The 25936-nt window shown below is 41.1% G+C and overlaps 2 protein-coding genes across 5 annotated transcripts in view; both read right to left on the minus strand.

The window, feature by feature from the left end:
* Positions 1-59: 59 nt before the first annotated feature.
* On the minus strand, positions 60-11232 carry pnisr (PNN-interacting serine/arginine-rich protein). Of its 2 annotated transcripts, XM_077526744.1 has the most exons (12): positions 11065-11216; positions 10502-10595; positions 10231-10404; positions 6658-6896; positions 6193-6355; positions 3535-3725; positions 3252-3389; positions 3069-3168; positions 2507-2560; positions 2014-2208; positions 832-1906; positions 60-378 (listed from the first exon to the last, which is right to left on the minus strand). In XM_077526744.1, the coding sequence occupies exons 2-12, from the start codon at positions 10587-10589 to the stop codon at positions 345-347; spliced, it is 2451 nt and encodes an 816-aa protein (XP_077382870.1). In that variant the 5' UTR covers positions 10590-10595; positions 11065-11216; the 3' UTR covers positions 60-344. The 2 variants fall into 2 exon arrangements, with proteins under 2 accessions (XP_077382870.1, XP_077382871.1); XM_077526745.1 differs by lacking the exons at positions 60-378; positions 832-1906; positions 2014-2208; ... (1 more) ...; positions 3069-3168; positions 3252-3389 and having other exon boundaries at positions 3574-3725; positions 6722-6896; positions 11065-11232.
* A 3237-nt stretch (positions 11233-14469) lies between these two features.
* The window catches only part of usp45 (ubiquitin specific peptidase 45), a 33181-nt gene continuing 21714 nt past the window's right edge, over positions 14470-25936 (minus strand). For 2 of the 3 annotated variants that reach the window (XM_077527469.1, XM_077527467.1), the window contains exons 9-18: positions 22950-23037; positions 21082-21163; positions 20653-20744; positions 20479-20535; positions 20005-20124; positions 17900-18563; positions 17680-17777; positions 17478-17564; positions 17159-17303; positions 14470-16673 (exon numbers count right to left, since the gene is read on the minus strand). In XM_077527469.1, coding sequence (XP_077383595.1) covers positions 16543-16673; positions 17159-17303; positions 17478-17564; positions 17680-17777; positions 17900-18563; positions 20005-20124; positions 20479-20535; positions 20653-20744; positions 21082-21163; positions 22950-23037 — 1564 coding nt within the window. In that variant the 3' untranslated portion in view covers positions 14470-16542. The remainder of the gene's footprint in view (positions 16674-17158; positions 17304-17477; positions 17565-17679; positions 17778-17899; positions 18564-20004; positions 20125-20478; positions 20536-20652; positions 20745-21081; positions 21164-22949; positions 23038-25936) is intronic. The other variant, XM_077527468.1, reaches the window with a different exon arrangement.

Here is a 25936-nt window from a genome sequence, read left to right on the forward strand (position 1 = left end):
TTTTTAAATTGATGCATTGATGTTAACGCTAAGTCAGCATTAGAAATCAATGAGCAAGACAAGGACAAATGGTTTTATTGGAGATCTTACAATAACGTTTGGTGGCGAAAACTGTGAATCCTGTTAAAACAACTTCAGTTCATAGTGTCAGCAGAGACTTATACTTCGCCAATGATACAAGAAAGACTGAATGAACTATTCATGTCTTGCTCCTCAGACACACTTTAAAAATAACATATTTACAGTGGAGAAAGAACTGTAAAGGGATGACCACCTACACAACTGCCTCTACAATGAGACAAGCCACTTGAAGTCGCGGAACTTTGATATAGGGAATCACGTCCTCAGTGTCTGCTACGACGATTTAGGGAAGGTGACCTGGGGAAGGATACACAAAAACAGATTAATAATGCATTGATAGATTCTATAAAACTAAAAACTAAAAAGTGACATTCAGTATACAACTTTCCCACCTCACCCACCAAATATTCAGAAAAAAAAACACTTAAATCACAAATTGTTCTGAAAGTCTACTCTGCACAACATGCTGTAGGACCTGAGGTGTGATTCCATTTAACCTACATATTGGCCCCCAAAGCTCTCAAGCTTCATAAAGTTTGCAAGGTGCACTGCAGAAGAGGCCTAAGCACGGCAACATGAGGCCATAGTTGAATCTATACAATTGCATTTGATAGCCAGCTTCCCAAAAACATGTGTCCAACAATGGATCATTTCCAATTTATACATGGTGGTTAAGATGACTTGAGAGAAATCACAGTTAAGACATACAATGAGAACACAAAATAGGAATAGAAAAAAAATGAATACTACCTTGATCGCGACTTAGACTTGTGTTTGCGGCTTGCCTTCTTACCAGACTTGTGCGATTTTTCCACTGACCGTGAGCGACTACGTTTGGATTTCTTAGATTTCTTTTCCTTACTAAGTTCCGGCGTAGAGGATCTGCTTGAATCAGAGTTGGATAATTTCTTGCTAGCTTTGGCTGAGCCCTTTTTGCTGGATTTGCTATCCTGCCTGCAGTACTTGTCACCCTGCGAGTCAGCCTGAGAGTCCATATCTTTCCGTTTCTTTAATTTGCCATTTTCCTCACTAACTGAAGAATTGGTCTTTTCTTTAGTCCTTGGTTTCTCCTTCTTTCTTTCGGAGTCTCGCTCCTTATCTTTATCCTTCTTTTTTTTGTCTTTCTCATGGCTACGGCTTCGATCTCGCTTCCTCTCTTCATCTTTGCTGGAGGATTTCTGTTTGTGCTTGCTGCTGTGACTTTTGTCTTCGCGCTCCCTGCTTCTTTTCCTATCTCTGTCTTTCTCCTTCTCCCTGACCTTGTCTCTGCTACGACTACGGCTGTCTCGGCCCCGGGCCCTGCCCCGGTCTCTCGATTTAGAGACACTCCTGCGATTCCTTCGCTCTCTGGAATCGCTGCGGTCTTTCTTGCGGTGTGCCGCTCTTTGCTCCGCGCTGCTTCTCCTCTTGTCCCGGACTTTTTCACTGCGACGTCTACGAGAGCTGCGGCTACGACTACGCCGGCGGGCCTTATGGGAAGAAGATCGACTACGTCTCCTCTTCCTCCGAGGGGAAGAGGATCGCGAGGAGCTACGAGAAGATGATGTGGAAGATGAAGAGGACGACCGGCTGCTGCTGCGGCTGGAGGAAGAACGAGAGCTGCTGCTGTGACCGTTTGCTGGGGAATTGCTACCACTTCTGCCTGACCGCTCCTTGCCCCTGCCCGAATGTCTTCCCTCACTACTATCAACCTCACTACGGGACCTACGCTTCTCTATTAAGGGCTCTGGCTCCCTCTCTTTTACTTCCTCTTTGTGATAATTTTCGGACTGGCTTTCATCATATTCAACCCTTTCTCTGCTCAATCGTTCCTTCACCATTTCCTCTGTAGAGGTAAAAGGAGAAAACGCTTGTGAGTACATGAGGTCATGATTTTACGGCCAACGGGGCTACATGTAATAAATTAAACACTTGGGGACAATGAGGTCTCACCACGAGCAAGAAGAGCATCTTGTGCTTGTTTTTCTTGGAGTTGTTGCATTTCTCGCTCCTTGCGATAGAAGGCATCCAGCTTCTCCCGGATACGATGGCGCAACTCTTCCTCATCAGTGTCGGAGGAGTCTGACCCTCGGGCGCTGCGGTCATCCTCGTCTCCACTCTCCTCTGAACCGTAGTCACCCAGTCCGCCTGCCAACACAGAACCCCCATATTTTAGTGTTGGACAAGGATTAACATCAAGTTCTTATACTGCAGTATCTTAAAACTTTAGACCCAAACAAATGGCAATGTTATTGCATGCTTTTATCATAAAAAGGGGCAAAACGACACCCAAAACAACCAGCGATCTCTATTTGAACTGCAACAAGGTGCCTAGTTGGGTGATATGATTTGTCCTACCACCTTCCCCCAAACTATATGACTAATAAAGGAAAAAAAAAAATTATGTTCCTGCCCTCCCACCCACCGTAAAAAAAGGGATACTCACTGAGACCAGTCAGAGAAGTCAGTGCACTTGACTGTGCCAGCTGTTTTGCAGGAGCTTTGATTCACATCAACAACAGGAACAACATGTTAAAACACATATCGCCATTCTCTCAAAGGCAAGAGTCGCTAGAGAAGGAGTGGGGAGGGGTGGGTCACAGATAAAGCACTATTCACATGAGCTGCCATTGATAACAGGAGAAAAAAAAAAAATGGGAGAAAAGAGAGAGGGTTAACAAACTTCCGCCAGACAATCCACATCAAAGCAGTCAGAGGAGGGAATGAACCACTCTGTACTAGTGCACCACATGGCTCCGATATGTTGATGGCTGCTGGGCAGCAGGACCTTTAAGTGCCATACACCACTACAGGTCTCAAACGCTCAGCTCTTGCTGATGCATTAGCAGAGAATGGTTGTAAATGCTAATTAGATCATATTCCTTTTTATGCTCAGCCACTTCTTCTTTACCAAGACTTGGTTATTGTGCACATCTTAGATTCAGTTTAAATTGTAACTGCTTGCGTGAAAAGCAATAATGCATTAGCTGATCAAGACAAGAGCAGACCTCGTGTTGCTTTGCGGTGCACTTGTTTTGCCACATGCTGGATCTCTTCATTGGTGACTTCCAGAAGGATCTCAGTGAGGAGTGTCTTTGTGATGATCATCTTTAAACAACAAAAACAGAAAAACAGAAATCCAGTTAGCTGCACCCTCCTGACTATGACATTATGTATAACGCAGGACAGACCATCTGGAATTCCTTTTCCTCCTCTGTCATTTCAGGCTCACTATCTTCTGCAGGAGGCGATGGGCTCCGTACAAAAAACTCTTTTTTTGCAGGAGGCTTTTCTTCATCATTGTCTTCATTTGCTTCATCATCACTGTCCTGATATAGACAGTAGCAAAGACGTTAAACACTTCATGGCTTTCAATATCTTTCACCAACAATAAGAAAAACAAAAATTCTGTTTTTAACAATAGGATGTCACTTTATATATATATAAAAAAAAAAAAAAAAAAAGTCTGCTTACAAATTTGCTCTTTCGGGGTAGACGAGGCCCATCACCACCTTCATCGGCCTCGTGCTCTCTGTCATCCTCTTTTGACATGTCCGCACGCTCCTTCTCCATTCGCTCTCGCTCCAGTTTCTTCTGATTTTCTCGGTCCCTCTTTTCTAGCCCCTCTCGGATCCAGGCAGGTAGTGTACGCCTTTTCACTGCATCTAGAGGCGGCCAAAGGTCCAAATGAGTGCACCACATATTACTACTAGGGGTGGGAATCTCTGACATTAGGCCGATTCGATATGTATCTCGATACACAAGTTGCGATTCGATTGAAAAACAATTATCTTTCAGAACAGAACAGTTCGATACGGTTCGATTAAGTTTGGGAACGATACAATTTTCAATTCGACACGATTCATTTCAATATTCAAAACTTATAGTGACATTTGTTGCTTGTAAACATTAATCTTAAAACACCACAAATTTTTACAGTATTTACAAATGTGTTAAAAAAGAACAACAACAATGTCTTCTATATTTTTATATATTGAATCAATTATTTAAATGCATCGCAACAAAGGGCTGGGCGAAATGACTGAGAAATGTATCAGTTTAAATATTTATTAGTCGTTATTGACAGTTATAATTTTTTTTTTTTTTTTTTTTAATTCAAAATAAGGATCAGGAAAACAAAGGCTGATAATTCAATTTGAAATATAAATATTTAACCTTTAAAAAGACACCAACACAATTAAACAGAATATGTGCACATTGTGAAGTATTTCAGAAACATAAATTTAAGACATGAAATAAACCTACCGTCCAGCCAAAAGAAATATGAAGCCACCTTATGGAACAATAAATCTATCAAACACATTTTAACCACTTAATATATCCAAAAGTGCCCTTCCCTTTTAATCAACAATTTTTGTTTTTAATAATTTTTGTTTTTCTTTTGCCATCACATTCATTTTTGGTTAATGTATGACATCTTTTTTGTTTTTTTAATCTGAGACACGATGATGACCACGGAATCACGACTGTTTATGTTTTGTTTTTTGGGTTGTCGTTCATTTTGAGTTTGATGACGTAATTCCGGGCACGTCTTAGTTCTCCTATCTGCTGCTCATGCTAGTTGTGTATATTGACAGGGAGCCACAAACTGAGAAATGAGATACTTGCAGTGTGATTTTAGCTTAGCTGGTGTGTTGGCAGTGGGACATACCCGTGTCGTTTGAATCCATGCATTGGATCGTCACGGAAGTTATTCTTTTTGGCTCGCGCGCAGTACCAACGCCGGCCCGGGACATACAAGTGCACCGAGAGGACTCGATAGCCATGGAAAATACCGAGATGTACGGCACCGGCTTCTGCTAACTGTCTCCAGTTGCATGTTGTCACTCGTTGTGCGCGACTGCGCGCACGCGTGCCATGTCGTGAGCACGGCGTTGACGGTAGCCCCCCCCCAAAAAAAGGTCTTTGCATTATGTTTACAACATCCGGGGAATGAAGCGTCTCTGAGCTTGCTAGCTCTCTGTAAACACGGAAGTAGCTTGAATAGTGATGCTACTGAAATATAAACAAAACAAGTAGAGCACGGCGCAGAACTCTTGTTATTGTTATGAAAAAAATAAAGCCTCACTCGCAACCGATTCACAGCCACGCAATATCCGGTCCACAGCTTTACAAGCAATGTATCTAAGGATTCCCGGCGGATTTTGTATCGGTTGACAAGTCTGCTACCGATACGGTCGTTTAGCTCCCCTTGACGAACGATGGTTCGGTCAAATCGTTTTTTTGTCCCACCCCTAATTACTACTACTGTTAATTTGGCACTGACTTCATCACTCAATATTGCATTAGTTGGTATTCCAACCTCAGTTCCCACATTGAATAAATCATTAGGAAATACAAATAAGGAAATTATTTACACTCAAAGTCCTAAGAGAAATGGTCAGGAGAATTATTTTGCGTTCATTTGAGCTTGTGTCACAGGCACAGCCCGTTAACTCTTAACGCCAAAAACGTTTAATGACGTATACTAAAACCACGATGAATGCCGCCATAAACATTAATTGACGTTTACTACGTTTGTTTGTTTTTTTCCTCACTGGGCTTTGCAACGTCTTGTGCAGCGCTCCTTTTGTGAATGAAGTGTAAAAATCACTAAACACCCACTAACTATGGCCAGCAGATGGTAGCATTGTATTTCTTTTCAATGGGCTCATGTGTAGCAAATTACAACGAAAGATGACTGATATGATGAAATAGAATGTTTTCAAGACGACATGAATGGTCAAAGCCTTTGTCACATTAAATCTAATTCACAGAGCTAAACTAAACAGAAAATATTAGTGTCAAAGTCAGTGTTGTGCAGAAAATGTATCTTTTCACAAAAAGCTCGTTTTCTCCTTATCTTTTCCATTTTTGCTCAATGTCACTCAAATTACCTATTTTCAAATGGTGATTACTCAAGAACGGAATAAGGTAGAAACATACTTTTTTTTCCTAATGAAAGAATGGAATGCAACCTTCCATGTGGTACCCATGTTTATGTAATCATAGCACACAATATTCGCTTTGCCTTAAAAGATGAGTTAAAATGCTCGAAATCGGCTGGCACTGTCGGGGTGGTTTTTTGGATTACGTTTTGGCAGTCAAAGAGTTAAGCGAGAATGGTTTTACCAAGTGGCGCTGGGGCTTCCTGTTTAATAGGAAGCTGGAGAGGGGATCTGGGCCGGTCCCTGAAGCCAGGTGGTCGGGTATCCCGTCTGTTCTGAGGGGGACCCTGCCAGTATGGGGCATGGAAGGCAGAGGGCGGCGGGGCAAAAGCTGAAGCAGCTCCATGCTGTTAAGAGACAGCACAAATATCACAAGTTACATAAAGTAATCAAATGTCGGAAAATGCCGAGTTGGGGACATCAGCTTCTGGAATGCTAAGAGCCAAGATGACTCACGACTGCTGGTTATATTGTTTGGCTCAAAAGCTATCAAAAGAATACCAAACCATGCTGGATCCTCAACATGCCAATTGACTCCTTTCAACTGCCTCAAGGAGGCAATGACTGATACACCTAGATGATTGGACCTGGCAACGTTTCTATGGAAAACCCAAATGCTTCAACAATTTTTACTGCATCATCTGCATACCTGATAATCAAACTGGTTTATGGCCATGGGGGCCATGGCGTAGCTGTCGGGCTGTGCCCCATACCCATGGCTGTTCTGGGGGAAAACCCCGCGGCGCGCTTCAGAGTTGAACTCTGCACTGTCCTGGCTGTTGCTATCTTCACTGGGGTTCACAGCATCCATCTGAGCTGAGCCAGGAGGAATCCAGGTTTGTTCAGGTGGTGGAGGAGGCGGTGGCGGCTGGCCAGGCATTCCCCATTCTGTTCATGACAAAATATTTAATCAATTTGTGGTAAACCAAAGCGGGCAGAAAAACAAGAGCATGCAACTTTGGTCTACACCATAGATTTGAATGAATTAAAATGTTACCACGTCCTCAGGAACTGATAGGAAAAATGAATTATCAATCATCAAGATACAACAATCCAACCATTCTCTTGAGCCACTTTTCCATTACAGGTTCCAGAATGGTCCGGCCCCCGCACAATTCAGCCTAGTCTGGCCCCCATGCTTCTGCATTACAAACGGGCACCAATCAAATCAGGCGGGATCAACTGAACTGTGCGTCTCCACTGTACACTCACAGTAGTCGTTGTTCTGCCATTTGAGTCTGGCCACTGGCTATGCGGTAATTTATATTTTGAATGGTGTGGATGATGTGCATGATATGGCGATGTCGCCAATTACAGCCCATCAAAAGCACAGAAACTTTCACAAAGACGAATAATCTGTGCGCACTTCGCCAGGTCTTTTGTTCACTTGACCATCTCTCCAAGTTGCTGCCTCCCACGGCTCGTCATCGTCACCATCTGGTGTCCAAAACCCTCTTACAGGGGACTGCCGGAGGACGTCTTCATCGCGGTCAAGACCACTGGAAGGTGGACCCGGCAAGGTGTGCACAACTCGTTAAAAGTTTTAGCACACGCCTCACTATTTCATTCATTGGTACATAGGAAATTGTAAATATGGTTACCGGTAAGAACCGTTGCAAAACACAATATGTGTATTGTACAATATTGTATTGTTATGACTTGGTAGTGGTTGGCCCTGTCTCGCTCACATAAACACAAGAAATTCGCACTTGCAGTGCAGTTAGTTGCTGCATCGCTTAATAAAGATACGGCTACATCTGTCGGCCAATCAGATGACAGTTATGTCACCGTACTGCTCGGCCTGCATTTTAGCCCATTTTAACCCTAACCTTAAAGCAACACAAGCTTTATTAATCATTTTCCAGTATTGGATTAGGTATTGTGTACAAAGAATAAAAATACAAATATCTTTGGGATCTTATTCCATGAATTTTAGTTTAAACCGATTAAGTGTCCGAATTCGATCGTATGGTGTGGGGTGCCATGTTCCTGGTCACGTGATCGTGATGACGTATCCCGTGCGTAACCGGAAGCAGTCTTCGTTCATTTCAATGGGAATTTGCTGACGTAATGAGCGAGAAAAAAGATGTCTTGGATCCCAAATAATGTTCAGAGTAAAGTCCTCAACACGTCTGGTTTCATGTTTTCCGTGTGGGGGTCGGGGGGAGGCGGCTCTTAATGTGCGCTCAAGCGGTGCTTAGCACACGACATGTAGCTTAGTCCAGCAGAATACAAGTTACCCGGATGTTTACCGTCCACTTGGACTTGCCGACGGGTGGATGTGCCAGTTTTATCCGGCTTTCGGTGGAAACAAATCTTTGGCGTGTCCTCCATGGCTGTACTGCTTTTGAAGAAGTGCCTCTTTGTTGTTACCTTTGTTTGATGTCCGCCGTGGGACGCGATAATTCCTCATGAGTTCATTGTTGTCATTCATTCAATGTGTATTTTACGCATGCTATACGTTGCGATGATCACGTGACTGTCCAAAATGCCCGATACGGTACTTGATGCAAAAATATTCATAAAAAGTGCTATAAAAATCATAATTGCTCAAATTAAATTGGCATTTTTTCAGGGAAGAGTTGAAATTAACCATTTCACAGAATAGCTGGTTAGTTTTTCATAAGTCTTGTGTTCCTTTAAAAATGATCAATCATCAGTGATTCTTTTTAGTGTTGCCACATTCATATGCATATATACATATTAACGCTTCTGACGTTAATGTAATCCAAAATATTCTGAGTTTTGCGCGAACATTTTCAGACCGGTTATCACATATCTACACATGTACTCATAAATTTTGGTGACAGTCATCACATTTTTTGGATATAAAGTGATGTAGTCTTCTGTGTCTATGAGGCAACTAGGAAACGCAACATTACGACATAAATAGAATTTAAAAAAATACTGAGTCTTGTACAAATATTTTCAGACTATGATTAGCACATGCTTGCACATATAGTCATAAATTTTTATGACAATCAGTCAGTTTTTTTCATACATAAAACCTGGAAATAGGCATTGCAGCGGAGCTCCTTGCTGCATCGCTGTCAGCCAATCACATCATGGCCCTGATTGGCCCCAAATGACTGGCAGCCTGGCATATCAGAACCACCTCTGAGATGGTTCTGAAAGCAGTTCCATTGTAACTGCTCCGCCCTGAAAAAGTCTAATGGTAAGGCAAACAACCGTCGCCAAGCAAGGCCATCTCAGTGTGGAACCAGTCTAATGGAAAAGTGCATTTATAGCTCCCTTTAGTGGTGAACAAAGTGAAGCCTCATGAACCAATGAGGCATTGGCCCAACTGTTCACTACTCGGTGTTTCATTCATATTGACTCTTTACTGCCCTCTGTCTGCTGCAGTAGTGCAGAATTGCACCTGTATTTAATATTGTAATGTCGCAATAAAGTCCTGAAGAATCATTATTAATTGTTGATAACTTGTTTCAATCTTTCAATAAAGACATCAATGCACACATTGAAGCTTTGCTGTGGCTCCAGTAAATCAGGGGATCTTGCTCCCCTCCAATATTAATTTCAGCCATGTACCGGTCTACTTCCACTGTCTCGCTCGCTCGCTCTCTTTTGCTCTCCTTCTCCGTCTCTGTCCGCCTCAACTCGCCACGCGATCGCATCGGATTCAACCCGTTAAATGGGGTGTATGCCACGGAAGAAGCGGGACTTGTTTTGCACATCAGTTTGGTTCCGGTTCAGTTTGCGACGTGTGGGCTGCGTCAAAATACTTTGTGACTTTGTGCCCCTCGGTTGCACGTTCGCAACCCAGACCGGAACCGAACTGATGTGCAAAAACAGTCCCGCCTCTTCCGTGGCATATACCCCATACCCTCGTGACACGCCAACAAACGTGAGCCATGGGGCGAGCCTGGTCACGTGAACTTTACCGCTCGACGAGTCTGGCACAAAACGGCAGTCACGTGGCCCTACGTCACCGACACGCACTTCGGAACGAGGCTTCATTTTCCACGTCCACCTTTACTCAACACAAGCTTCGAAGCCGCGATTCATTTTGCCCATCACTAGCTCCGTTTCTTTAAAGGCTAGTGATTACACAACAAGAGATGATCAAATATGAAGTTATAAAACTCTTCATCAATTTCTGGTCAAAACGAAGCTGAAAACGATATTGGAGTAGAGCGTTATAGTATAATAAGAAATTACATTATTTATTTAAATTAATCTGATGATGTTTATAGACAAGTACCTGGCTGCCACATTCTGCCAAAAGCAGAGTCACCCTGGAAAGACCCATGGTTGCCCTGTGCAGGTGGTTCCAGACCTGGGATGTCCTGTCCATTGGGCTGAACATTGGGCTCTGATCCAGTGGTCTCCTTATGCGCTATCCACGCTTGTGCAAGGGCAGCCCAGTCTACTTGACCTGTGCAAAGACAATAAGCATGCAATAAAGGCATACACTTGGTGGCACTCGAAAATACATTTTAGTGGAGGTCCCCATTGGTGCTTTGCTCACTGACCTGGATCGTGTTGGTGCTGAAAAGACTGCATCCACTGCTGCTGGCTCAGAGGCCACTGCGGCCAGGGCTGGCCTCCCTGGTCCCACATTCCTCTCTAAAACAGGCAAACGTGTATTACATTTACATGAATGGCATTTCCACCATGAAAGTCTTACTGACTGGAGCCAATATGACTGTAGTGTTCATCATAGATTATATGTAACAAACGTTAGCGTGGTGCTAAAATTAGCTACAATAGACAGGCTGGCGTTTTAAGGCAACATGAATGAGCTCATTTTGGAAACATACAGTGTACAAAAGAAAGCATGACTGCTTAGCAATTAAAATGAGCATATACTAAGAAACCAAGTAGCCTAAACCTCGAATCTGGATATACATTCGGAAGCCAAGGAAGCTCAACCAAGCTAACCAGAGCTCGGTCTAGCTAAGCTAAGAAAGACGACTAAGTCGCAGTTACGGCTAAACGTGACAATTTTCACTTCGCGTTCACATGACGTCTGTAAAGGACACTATGTTAGAAGCGCAAATCATGCTAATTTGTGGGGAAAAAAATGTGAAATTACCTTTTCCGAACAATCGATCTCAGGCGCTGGTGGTCCAAAATGGCTGCCGTGGGAGCGCAAGCTGCTGAGAGCAACTGAGTGACACTCCGTTGCTTCCTGTCCACTGTTTTTGACACAAGACTTTGAATTTGGATAGGTCAACTTTATTTCTGTAACATACGTATGGTAAATGGGGCACTACTTAGTATGTAACCATCGGACAAGAATTGATCCCATATTGTGAATAAAGACAAAGTTCCCCCAAATTTTTTTTACAATTTCCTATTTAATTTCCATTATTTCCTATTTATAAAAAACAAAAAAAAACAAAAAACATGAATAGCCTTGGCCACAAACCCCAGTCCCATAATCCCAGTTTAATCAAATTGCTCACTGACATACGTACATTGTATGTCTTTGTCTTTCAGTAAGGATGTTCGCGTCAACGTAATTCATTGGTACCAAACAGATGGCGCCAAAGCCCTGTTTAGTTGAAAAGCAGCACTACTTTACTTTTCTATATTGGACTGCAGCTTTGGCAACATCCTGTGGTATTTCAGAAAAGCCACCAAAATAGCACATAGGTAAGTAAAAAAACAAACAAACGAACAAAAAACAACAACAAAACATACAAAAAAAGATAATATGTCAATTTGTGCATAACAAATAGAAAGAGTAAGTCAGTGTACTGCTGTGACAACTAGCGTCTGCGTAAAACTACAACAAGAGACGTGCCAATTATCTTCCTTTACAAAGCTGGTAGTGTTCTGTTTTTAGTTAAACTTAAGAGATTTATTATTTGTATTTAAAAATGATTATCGTAGTTGCAATTGTACAGTATTGTAGTTGCCGATGAACTGCATTATGGTAATCTGTTTCTAATATTTTGTCACTAAAAGCAAACTTTGTTTTATGCAGTTTACTTAAAGAATGATGATGAGCTTGGTAATGATAAAATTTCCGATACTTTAATTTGGTGCTAATTGGTTTTCCAAGTGTACTCAATTTGACAAATGAATGCATTTTGAGGTTATAAAATGTAACAAATTATATATATAAATGAATAGTTTATTTTGGCTCAATACACAGCACAGAAAAGAAAACATACATCCCCTCAAACAAATCAATTAACCGAAAAAGATAGAGGCTTATTATTGCCTATCCTATGCAGTCACAGGAGTCACATAAAATTACAACAGAATAAAGTAAATAACCACTACACTCACATTATAATTTCTAAATGTTTTACATTTTATCAATGGCATGATAGAATTAATTGTTACATTTATTATTTTTGTTCTTAAACCCCGACAGAGAAGTACACAGCTTCAAATCAAGTCCATTCCACAATTTTACAAAAAAAAAAATGTAAAAAATGTTGGCCCTCACTTTACATGTTTCAAATATAAATAAACATCTTAAATTATAGTTTCCTTCTCTTAATTTAAAGAAATTCTGAATATAAACATGTAGACTATTTTTTACTGCACAAATAAGTATTTCCAGTGTTTTCAAATTCACAATATCCATATTGTAAAATAGACCCAATAAATAACTGATAATTGATTCTCTCTAGCCAACCTTATTATTCTAAATTCTCATACTACAGAAAAATAGACAGCAGTGTGTGTGTATTCTGCAGTTTTCGTTGTTACCCAAGGTCAGGCATATGCTCAGAGAGACCCCTGGTGGTACAACTTTGGAACGTGTGGTCATGGGGCCCGGCTCTTTCTAGTTCAATGGTATGCAAATGCATCACTGACCAAAAATATATTTATAAAATTTATAAAGTGAAAATACAAAAATCGAACATGTTATAGTGAAGCTTGTACAAGGCTAACATCCAATCGAGTATGCATGTAATATTTAATAGTTTATTTAAAATGAAATTAAAAAAATCCTATTACTAGTATTAAATATTAACTTTTATGTACAATGCATTTTAATGAAATTATTTTTCTTCATTTAAGGTCAGTGTTAATGTTCAAATGTGCGTGTTGCAATGTGTACCTGTACTTCAATGTTGGGTGGTACTTGGTTTTAAAAGTTTATCAAAAATGTTAATTTGTCAAGTAGCTCACGTTCAGACAGCTACAGCAGACAAACAGAATCTTAAGACAGTTTTACAAATAGGACTATAGTTCAAAATTATTTAATTGAAAATCTTAAATTCTGATAAAGTCTCAAGAAAAAAGCATAACCACAAACTTTTTTTTTTCTTCAGTAAAATGCCAGAGTACAGTATTTCCTGCGGCTAAAACGTTGTTCTGTGTATGAGAAGTCACCTTTACTCAAGCATATATATTTTTATGCATTTAACATAAGTAGAGGTTTACAAATGAGGAATTACTATATGGGAGTCAGCACAAACTCGCCATGATGACTCTCTAATGTTACTGTTCTCATAGCCTTTCCCTTTTTTACTTTCTAGCAGAAGCCAGAATCATGTTAACACCGGTAATTAGGACTCTCTCCAAATGTGTAGGGTAGGAAAACAAACAAGTGCGAAAAAGTAGGTGTTGTGTTTGCAGCAAAACAAACCATTTGGAATTATGGCTGAAAATTTCATCCTCAGTTTCTTGGCACCAAAGAACATCTGCCACACGTTTGGGATATTTCAAGTGTGTAGATATTTCACAGATTTCATGCAACATTTATGGAGGACTTGCTGTGTGTATGTGTGTCTATGCTTTGTGAGGAGAAAAAGCCCAAGGCAGTGTGCAGAGCTTTACATGAAGGGATGTGTTTATGTTGTTATTAATTTGGATACGTGAGATGTGGCGTCAAACCGGGCGAGGCTGGCAGTGATGACGGCGCGTTTGGTGAGAGCAGCAAAATTGAACCTGCACTGCTGGTCGACAGTGATGAGCCCTACAGCAGCAACCCATTTGTTTCTTACAACTGTCTCAAAGGGGGTGGGGTGTTTTTTTTAGTTAACAGAGATTTACTCATGTCTAATACATCAGCAGCATGTCCCGGAGCCAAAGGCCACGCCAGCCACCCCCGTGTTTTAAAAATAGCCAAGCACATCTCAGAAAATATTTGCTTTTTCATTGGTGGAAGCTTGACAACCTGTTCTTACGTTGCGGCAGCGTGACTTGTGTGTCACAGCTTGTAGTAACAAGACGATGCACATGGCAATGTTTGTGGACGTTGCCCTTTTCCGGATTCCACACCCACCTCCTCTTCACCAGCTCTCGACATGTTCTGGAGCAGTGCTGCTTTGCACCTGTCAGGCCATATCAGCAGGCAAGATGGCTCAAATGTGGCAACATGGGACACAGACCGACAGTCAGTGTTTGTCGACACAATTTCAAAGGGAGGAAAAAAAACAGGACAACTCCAAGTGCCAAGACAAAACATTTTCATCATGCTCGGTTTTACTCAGGCTGATGCAGCTAAAACACAGACAAGTTTCGAAGACAATTCAGTACAGAAATCGGATTTATTTAGTTTGTGATATGTCATGGTTTCAATGCATAACAACTGTTCATTATTAGTACAAGATGTAAAATATCGGTATTTGCCTCAAGGAAAAACCCTGCATGCCTTCAGCACCATTATCTTAGATGTTTTATTTATTTTTATTTTCTTAATGTTTAAAGGTTTATTATACAGAGTGACACAAAAAAAACAGGAACTTGTTAACAATCCAATAAAACCAAGAGTGATGGAAGAAAAATATTTTATTCTTGGTAATTGGTAACCTTAATAATGGAATCCCAGCTAAACTGAGATGTTGCAGCAGTCAATAAGGACTCTCAACAGCAGATTTCAAGAAGGCATTAGTACAGGAGAAGAAGAAAGAAAGAAAGAAAGAAAGAAAGGTCATCATTGTTTCTAAATGACGTTATAAGGTTTCAATTACAACTAATAAAATATTTTGTTCCATCATTCTTAGTTTTATTGGATTGTTACAAAGTTCATGTTTTTTGTGTCACCCTGTACTATTACAAACTTCGATGTACATAAATGTCACATATACATCAAAGCATTTAAGTGCGTGTTCCTTTTTATCATGCACATTTCATAACAGTTACAATAGGCACTGAATCTGTCTCATCTAATTTTAAATAAAAAAACAAACAAACATCTCTTTAGTTCATGTACATGCCAACTATTCTGCCTTCATGTGGTATCGTTATTATGGTAAATACCACGTCGAGTAGAAAATTGCACGTGAACGCCCCCTCATGTCATATTTTCTACTGGATAACTGGGAATTATTTTTGATACTCAAGTTTCTGAGTTGAGAACTTTTCAAGTTTCAACGTGGCGGAGAGCGCAGAAAGATTCGTGAAGAAGAAAAGAAAGAAATATTAACACTTAAAAGGGCGTTAACGTCCGCTAGCACAGTAGGCTGATTGAGGATCTACACAATTACGTAGCATACACAATTTTTCTATAACAAAATTACATGAACAGAACTTGGTCGTACTTAGGAGTTTCCGAGTGGTAACGTCCATCTTTCCCAAAGCACGTGAAGGCAGGGTAACTCTTTTGGCAAAAAATATCTGATATAAAATAAAATCTCATTCAACAATGCAAGAATAAGCAATATATTAATTAGAGTATTGAGCCATGCCTAATTACACAAATACGGTGTATATGGCCTTAGAACATTCATTTCTATGATTTAGTAAAACCTTTCCAAGTGTCTGGCATTTTCCTACTCCAACAGTAGAGCTCTAATACTGTGCAATGAAAGCAATCTACAGTTAAAATGATAAACAGTATTTTGTGTGTGCAACTAAATGATTGCCTAACTAGGCAAATATATATTTCTTTAAAGGTAATAAATAAAACATTTTGAAGGCTGAGTTATACTGTTTTGAGTTTTGGTTCTGCTTAGTCTTTGGCAAATGCAATGTACTGATATATATATATATATATATATATATATATATATATATATATATATATATATATATATATATATATATATATGTGTGTGTGTGGGGGGGGGCGCAGACCTGGATTGTGAAACCGTATCATAATGTTAACATTCACTACTTGGGTATGATGATGAATAAATGGCTCAAGCGATACTTTTCAAATGATATTTGATAGTAGTGTTTCCTAAACCATTCCTGACAGCTTGCATTATCAATGCTGTTTGAGTCAGCACAGCATGCTTTCCTGAAATGTACAATAGATCATCAAGAGAAGGTGGCGTGTGCAGGGTGAACACAGTATTGTTTCTTTTCAAGAGCTACACATTTGCCCGCCATGTTTCATCATGTGGGCCATATAGGTCAAATACAGCAACTTAACATAAACACTATTCCCATGTATATGTGTCCGATGGGTGCAAAGTTTTACACAAGAGCTAATTGGAACATAACTAAATTGTCAAATGATAATCTAGATCATTTTAAGAATTGCAAAGAATGTTATTGAAGAAAAATATAGTATATAATAGTTTCCCTTTTCCAATCCTTAAGAATAGATAAGCACATTACAGTAGTCAGGTTTGTGTCCTGTATGAAATTTGTCGGTTCATATCAATTCCTCATAGAAGAGCAGATATGCCTGAGAGAGAAGAACTCTGGACTCTGGTACCATTTGGACCGTAGTATCACTGATGTAGAACCATTGGCCCTGGAAACTGCTACTATCGTCCTTTGCACCTGAAACACACATTCACACATTGTGTTCATATAATGGGTTATAGTTTAATTTTATGAAGGCAGGAGGCTACAATGTTACGTCTTCAATTTCTTTTGCATTGCTTCTCATGTTAAATCCGTTTAATCAAGTTCTCAGAATCTTTGAATTGTATCATAGATGGCAAATTGTATCATCTTTTAACTGAGAATATCATCACTGAGGAAAAAAACAACTCTTATTTTAATGTGGAACTTGAAAGACAAAACCGAATCAAACTCAGTAAATACAGGTGATAAGTAAAGGTTGCTATGACAAATGTTGTATTATGAAAAAACTAAGTTATGTACCTCTGTCTCCATTGACACTTTACAGTTCATTGGCACATCAGTAGCAAACCATGCTATTCGAAAAAAGGCTTTATAGAGAATACTCTATGCCAAATGTCGAAAAGATCGAGTTGTAAGCATTCTGAAGTGATTGGAAAAAGAGGCTGATGAACCCGGACCTGACAAGTTCCTGTGATGTTCTGTTTTCTTCTGGGGTGCTCGGACTTTTACATACGCAGTGTAGTGACCACCACGCATTGAGCCACTATGCTCTACAATCCCATAAAGGCTGTAAAGGACGCGGTCGCCATGCACCAGGTTTTTCTAAAGTTGGAGAAACACAGTAGTAAGAAAAAAAAAGGTACCAGTAAACAGCCCCCAAAGATTATTAATGAAAAAAACAAACAAAAAAAAACAAAACAAAAAGCAGTAACTTAGAGAGTAAAAATAGCATACACAGAAAATACAGGTGTACCTAATGTTGCAATGCATTTCTACCTTGCAGGATGCTGAACAAAATGGCGCCAGATCTAAGATCAAAGGAAAGTCGACATGGCGGTTCACCTTCCGTAAATTCATTCCAGCCTTGAAAAACAAAATGGCAGCACATCAATTTGACTCTCAGACCACAATTTTAAAACGTTTAGAACTATGTATTAGGTATGTGCTAAAAATGAGAATTACAAACAAGATAACAAACCTGGTGGAAGCGTTTCAGATGCAATGTGATGACAGGAGGAAGTGAGGAAATGAGCATTTGTTTCCTTGCGCTGGTGTAGATCTTCTCCACCTTTTTATCTATAACAGCAAAAAGAAAACAATGTGAGAATTGAAGGTAACGGATGTGTTCAGTTTGTTTTGCTGGACAGTAGAACTGTTTGAAAAGAAACCATTTTAGAATCCTGTGCAAAAAAACTGACATGATTTTTGCCCACCCGCTGAGCTGCTCTTGCGCATCTGCTTTTGTCTGCGTTCAGTGCAGTTCTCACAAAGCAACTTGTTGTTGCCCATCAGCAGTTCCACAGAGGTAAACTGGTGGAGGCAGGACTGGATGGAGCACTCCTTAGAACCGGGATTGTAACTTTGGGAGAGTGCCTGGAATGCCCCATGGTGGTAATGATGGTGGAGATTCTCTTGTGACTTTGTTTCCGCCGGGTCTTCCGGAGAACATCGCAAAGGAGGCGAGATGTCCCCTGGACTAAGGCCAAGGCTGACTTTTGTCAAACTACTGACAAGCGGCTCAACAGTGTCACCTTGCTTGGAAGAGGATGATGATGATGATGATGAGGTAGAAACAGATACAGCAGATGAATTGACAGCAGGCGTGGGATGAGACTGGACATGATTGGAGCCGGACGTGTGCGGAGGCCACTCGTTTTCCGAGGCCTCGCTGTCGGCATCATTACTGCTGTCCTGAGGACCACAGCCTCTCTCGCTGCCATCTGAGAGGCTTCCGCAGGTAGCAGTCTTGTGAGCAGAGACACAGCGGGAGGATCCACCTGCAATTCCCTGTTCTTCGGGTTGTTCCGCACTGCAGCTTGCCCCCTTTCCATCCATGCAATTGGAAGACCTCCTACCATGTTTCTGGAGGAAAACACAAATGTTATCTGTTTGCATTGACAACAATGGCACATTCCTAAATGTATGCATTATTCTTAATTAAAGAAACTCTATTAACTCATTCACGGCCAGCCATTTTCACTGAAGCAACCCCCTTTGCTCCCGGCTGTTTTACTGGATTTTGACAGATTTTGCAAGGCCCACAGAATATTGTGTTCTATTGCTACAAAAACATGTAAACTACCAAAAGAAAGATTAGAGTCTCTTCTGTCATCAGGGGAAAAAAATACACTTCTGTTTCCGTTTTGCAGCATTTAGCACTGGAATATAGCAAAGTTTCATCATTATTCACAAATCTGTTTAAAACAGTGGGGAAAAGAGCTTGTTTGCAACATCACCCTGGTTGATCTCCTATATTCTGCTGCCACCTGCTGGCCGTGTTTGTAATAACTACCATTGCTTCAAGCATTCTCTTCAGTTCAGAGGCTGCACCAAAGCCTTCTGTATGCTCTAGCATAAAAAAACAAAACAAAACATAAATACTTCTTTGGGACAATGGTGATATTTAGAATAGAACATATTTATACGTTTTTGGGAGCAAATGAGATAAGGAACTTTCCAACTTTCGTAAAGCATTTCTGATGAAACATTGACTTACAACTAGTTGTATAGTACTTTTGTCTTGACATGAGGGATCTGTATCACTTTTACTTTCACTAAGAAACTTTGAGGAGGGTGGTAGAAATCCTGCCATACAAAAAAAAAACTACAGATGTGCTGACTGCTTTCCGGCATACATCACCCCCCTTTCCCCATTCGTTACAAAGACAGAAGTCGATTCATGACAGCAGCTGCAAAATGTTTGTCTGAGGAGACAAAAACTAAAAAAGGGAGTCTACACGGATAAGAGAAAAGTTAACAATAACTCTCTGGCGTGAGCTCCGAAACTACGCGATGCGCTGATCCTCATGACAAATGTGGTCTTCCTTCAGTCACAACACTACCACTTTTGTCCATATGGTGCCGCCATAATCAACAAAAACGGAAAGTTCCGTAGAGTTGGTTTAACGTAAACCACATACATTACAAATCATCCTTTTGTATGGTGTTTTCTGCACAGACTAAATTCAGATGATACTTTTCCTTCATATTAAGGCAGGACAAAAACTTGACACGCAAAACTAATCTCTTCCTCTGCAGCATCATTTATAAAAAAAAAAAAAAAAAAGATTCTGAGAGGGAACATTTAACTTAAAACATCTTGTGAAGTGATTTCAACAATTTCTTTTTGAATACATTAAATGTTTGAAGATTAAGGTTGAATGAATGAAAAATGAAAACACGTGTAAGAATTGTAGGGGAGCATTAGGTTATATTTGAAGGGAAACAATTACATAAATCAAGCGCAGATATCTTATTATTTGAATTTTGATCTGCATAGACAATAATAGTAGCAGTGACACACCTGTCCACTCAGCTTCCTGGTGTTTCTGTTGGCCGAGTTTGTAGTTGAAAGGACCACCGTCTTGGCATCCTGCTCCCGAATCCCCTTCACTGGCCTGACACTGTTAGATGGTTTTGATATCTGTGGCAACAGTGTAAAGCATAATTGGCATAAAGTTTTGACAAAATTAAGAATCCATCATAGTAATTATAATAATGCATCGGATTTTTATAGCACTTTTCAGGACACTCAAAGATGCTTCACAACAGATACATTATTCATACTAGAGATAGACAGATACGTTTTTTCCAGGGCCAATACTGATGCCAATTATTAGTAGTGAAGGTGGCTGATAATCGATATTTGAAGCCGATTTAATTTTCAGTAAAAAGGTTTGAACAGCGGACCCCCCGGTTACTGAATAATCATCTCCATCTTGTGAGCCACGGCCACTATTCATAAAACCTGTTGTCTAGAAAATATTCAGCGTCTTACCCTTTCCTCTATGATGGGTAATGAGATGTCTATGAAAGCTTCCTTAACTGTCGAGATCTGAAAGACAAATCAGTTTGTAAGTAAATGTTACAATAAGCTGCATCAAGAGTAAAGACTCACTTTCAAAGCTACAGTACTAATGCAATCTGATCGTGTTTTCCCACCCACACTTACATGTTCACACTCTTCACACATAATTGTGTTGGTCAGCTCTCCAACAAAGATGCGGTCAACGAAGTTCATCTTAACACCTTCCTTTCCATATGCTGGTGGGGTGAGATAGTGCTCAATTAATTAAACACGATATGAATATGATTGCAATTGACTATTAGGTGTATATGCCACATGAAATCCACCGTCAACCTAACAGTGCAGTTCATCGCCTTTCCACTCCCACTATTTTAGCAGTATTTGCTGCCTTTTTAAGGCTACAAATTTGAATGTAAAATCCAAAACAATAAACCTCAGATTCTCATGATCTGAAAGATGCAGGTTTTGATTTAGCTCTCATTTTACAGTGGAGCCATGATGTTAATAGCATCTCCATAAAGGGCCACAAGATGGCACTATGGTTCTTAGCCATCCAGGTTGAGTCTAATGAACCTTTGACTTGGCGCCTGGTTTCCTCATTTGCTGTCCTCTCAGTGGGATTGTTGAAAGCCTTGAGGATTCCTGTCTTCACCCTCTAAAAAAACAAATAAAAACTGATTAAACAACTCGAAGAATGTAAAATAGATACGTTGCAATTATTTACCATCGTAGATTTCGTTTGCTTTCTTTACATTCTTTTAATTACATCCATTACAAAAACATCAACTTCCCTGCAAAAGCTCTGCTTGACATTTGGAATTATTCTAAGCATCATTAGTAAAATAATTATTGTCCTTGTCTGAAACTGTTAAGATGGGGTTCTTTTCATTATCTATCTGAGAATATGTGTGTGCGTGTGTGTGTGTAAACTCTGTCGAAGGGTTCTCTGATTAAAGGTGACATGGTCAGTGAGTCTTTGGCGAGAGAGCTGTGAAGGGGCACAGCGACAGTAAAGCACCAATCAATACATAATTGGCCATGGTCTGTGTCTGTATTTGAGACCAGTCGCCCCCATTGTCCCAGGACCCACGCACTGGACTGGCTATTTAGGTCAAAAAACCTTGTTAATCCTAGTCCAGCCAGCCTCTCGTCCCAGTCAGTCAGCACAGTGAGATGAGGCTGAAGCGCTCCTAATTAATTACCAGTAGCCCCCACCCTTCCTCTCCAGAGTAACAGCATGCACAGTCCCACATGGATAAGGAGAGGGGGGTTATGAGGGGGTGGGAAAGGTTGCTGGTAAAAGGGTGTAGGAGTGGAAACAAAAATGAAGATGGGGTGAAGAAGGACAGTCAATGCCCTGAGAGAGTAATAACTACCATCTCAGTTAATTGCTGATAATTGACCGGGGCCAGATTAGCATATTTAGCTCCCTGATACTAATAGCCAATGAACACAAACACTTAGGGCCTCTAAAAGGATGGTCACACCCTTCTCCTTGTCATGCTCAGCTACATACAAGGCAGTATGCGTTAACACTGTACTGCAATGTATGAGCAAAATACATGTATGTACAAATCACCAGAAACAAATTGATCACTAATTTTTTGCAGAACTGTTTATTGATTTTTGATGTTCTTTTTTTCAGCAAAACATTTTACTCCAAAATCATGTTTTCATTGAAAAGGCAGAAGAGTAGCTATTATGCCACTGTATTTGTGAACACGCCTGGTTGATTCAATGCATTTGATTACACGAATAAAGGCTGAACCTCATCCTCTATGTGTCCTTGATTAAATTGGAAAATGGCTGATGAGTGGTCCGTGTAGGGAGGGGGTGATGGGTGACCCTCAAGCACAATGGGGCAGCCCCCGAGTTCATTCAGCAGCTGTGGGTTTCCCAAGATCACACAATGATGTTGGTTATGCCACTTGCAAGTCCCTGAAGTGGCACAACTGCAAATGTTCACAAGTTTGAATGGGAGCCGAGACTGTGGAGCCTGCGGCTTGGCCACTAAACACACCCGCTATCTTCCCCCCGCTAGGTTCACGTAGCCACTGGTGGGGCAACTGGGAACATCTCAGCCTTCCAAAAAGCGGCTTTGGGTCTGCTAATTGCTCTGTGAAGGGTTGGGGGTTGCAAAGTGTCACAGCTTGGCAGGAATACACATGCACTCATCACTCAAGTGCACATAATATAAAACATCAGATCAAACCTCGGATTTATAATACTGTAAATTGTGCTTGATGAATGGATGTAAATATTTAAAATAGGGACAACCTATTAATGAGCTGACAGTGCTACAGACATGGAGTTAAAACAAACAAACATCAAACAAATGAAATATATTTCAAGTAATAGGCTCCAGCATACCCACACCCACGGCCCTAGTGGGAATGTACAGCTAATGAATGAATGAATGAATGAATGAATGAATGACTCACTTTCGTTTCCTCTACTCGTATGGAGTCCAGTAAATAGTGAAGGAGCTCCTGGCTGTCCTGTTGTTGATACCCCTTAAAGCGTGAAGCCCTAGTAAAAACAAACAAACAAACAAACAAACAAACAAATAAAACAAATAATGTAAAATAATTAAAACAAACCATCTAAGCTTCTGCAATTCTTATTCTACCCATGCTAACATAACTCTTTGTTGTTCCATCCAATTACTTCCGCTTATCTGGGGTCTGGTTGCGGAGGCAGCAGCCTTTGCAGAAAAGCCCAGATTTAACTTACCCCAGCCACTTCATCCAGCTCTTCCAGGGCGATGCTGACGCATTCCCTAGGCCAGCCGGGCAACAGTCTCTCCAGCGTGCCCTTTTCCCTGAGGCCTCCTCCCCCCCAGTGGGATGTGCCCACAAGACGGCACCAAAGAGGCGTCCTAATCAGATGCCCGAGCCACCTCATCTGGCTCCTCTAAATGTGGAGGATAACCGAGCTTCTCACCCTATCTCCAAGGGAGATACACCCTGTGGCAAAATCTCGATTTGGCCGCTTGTATCCATCCATCTATCTTTTGGTCACGCCCAACACCTCCTGACCATAGGTAAGAGACATTAGCTTTTTGGCTCAGCTCCTTCTTCACCACGATGGACTGATGATACAAAGCTGTGTCACAGCAGACGCGGCACTGATCTGCATGTCGATCTCTCGTTCCATTCTTCCCTCATGAACAAGACCCAAATTTACTTGAATGCCTCCACTTGGTTGCAGGATCTCATCCGCGACGTGGGGAGGGCTACACCCTATTCTGATTGAAGACCACTGTCTCAGAGTTGGAGGTGCTGATTTTCATCCCAACCGCCTCACATTCTGCTGCAAACCACTCCAGTGAGAGTTGAAGATTACAGCTTACTGAGGCAAACTATCACAACATCATCTGCAAAAAGAAGAGATGAAATACTGAGAACACCAAACCTGACCCCCTCAACGTCTTGGCTGCACCTCGAAATTCTGCCCATGAATGAATGGAATCAATGGCAAAGTCCAGCCTTTGATGACTCCAACTCTCACCAGAAACAAATCAGGCTTACTGCCGGCAATGCGGACCAAACTCTGACACCAGTCGTACATGGACCGAACAGCCCATATCAGGGAGTTAGGTTTCCCATGCTCCCATACTCCTAACCCTAACCCTAACCCCACAGACTCACAGAGGGACATGGTTGAAGACTTTCTCCAAGTCCGCAAAGTACATGTCGACTGCTTGGGCGAACTCCCATACACTCACAAGGACCTTGGCGAGGGTGTACAGATGGTCCACTGTTCCACGGCCAGGATGAAAACTACACTGCTCCTCCTGTATCTGAGATTCGGCTTCCCAATGGACCCCTCCTCTTTCAGCACCCCTTAAATAGACCTTGACAGGGAGGCTAAACAGTGTCATCGCCCCGTAGTTGGAACACATTCTACAGTCCCCCCACCACACCAGTCTACCAATCCAGAGTCCTTTTGGACAGTCGCATGCTTGAACATGGTGTTCGTTATGGAAAAGCTGTGATGAGCACAATTTCAACAACAGAATACCAATCGAGGGGGCTGTTCCTTCCAATCACGCCCTTCAGGCCTGGAGGGCGCCCTGTTGACCGGCGTCCGGGCAAGGGACAACAATGTCCATATACAGTATGTTAATCATCATAGGGGTCTGTGAACAGTACTTTGTGTGGCCCCTCACCTACAATCTGTTTGCCAAGTGTGACCCTGCTAGGGGCATAAAACCCCAAACAACTTAGCTCCAAGGATCATTGTGACACATAAACCACTCCACCACGAGAAGATTATGGCTCATAGAGGGGGCTCTCCAGTGTTTCACCCATTTAATGGCGAAATTTTCCCAGATCCATCACAATTATGACGGGCGGGTTGAAAATCTGCTGTTGTCCTCAACAATTCTAACATATTTAACGCTATGGGTGAATGGGGTCAAATTAACCCCAAGGATTTTAGGAAGGTTAAAAATATTCAGATGCTTCTATCATGATTGTGATCCTGTTGGTAATTTCAACAAATGCAGTAACAAAAATGACCAAAAAAAGTTCATATTTTAGGGTATTGTTTCCGCTCATATTTGTCTGCCTATATGTGTGGGAAGCCGTCTGTCTGCCTTCCTATCTGTCGTGGAACAAGTATCATTTGAAGAGCCATTCAATAGGATCCAATACAATCTAGAGCAGACCAAAAGATGGACATTTTTTTTATTTTACTGCATCGAATTTAACAGTCCATCTCAGGACCTTTTATTTCTTAACATCATGATTTACACAAAACCATAAATATTTTCTGTAAAACACATTCGTTGATACTTATACAACAACTCTGTGTAAATCATGTAGGTTGCATGTTGATTTTTTTTTCTCTTGTTGGACAATCATCCAAACACAGCAATAATGCTTATGTGTGGAAAGGAAAGGCTCTTTTTGCATCCATCCCTTGGCTGTCCGCATTGAACAGATGTGAGGACAGATGTCAGGGGCAGATGGGCAGCAAAGGACAGGGCCACATCAACCTGTTGGGCCGAAATAGCCACATTACTTACAGGACAGGTTGGTCTCATATGCACGACAAAAAGTGAGGAAGCAACACTTCTGTTTAAGAGACCAACAGTACAAGTGTTGGGCTAATTGGTAAACTAGTCCCTAATGCCCTATAGCACAAAGTCCTTGTGGTATGATACTTTATTTGATGGCCAACAACCTGTCCATCAGCACAGGTCACTGGCAGGAGGTCTAGTGTTGCCTTAAGTCAACTACCCCCACCCTTAAATACTGACATAATATTTGTGGATTCAAAAGAGAAAAGTGGGTGGAGGGGTGATAATTGTGGAGGGCACACATGTCATTTATTTGCAAGACCTAAAAAGGAACAGCATGCGATAAAATGTCCATTTCTTGTTTTATTTATCTGTCCTCCTGAGAGTGTCGTCAGACCAGAG

The sequence above is a fragment of the Festucalex cinctus genome, chromosome 7, assembly GCF_051991245.1.
Source record: "Festucalex cinctus isolate MCC-2025b chromosome 7, RoL_Fcin_1.0, whole genome shotgun sequence".
NCBI lineage: Eukaryota > Metazoa > Chordata > Actinopteri > Syngnathiformes > Syngnathidae > Festucalex > Festucalex cinctus.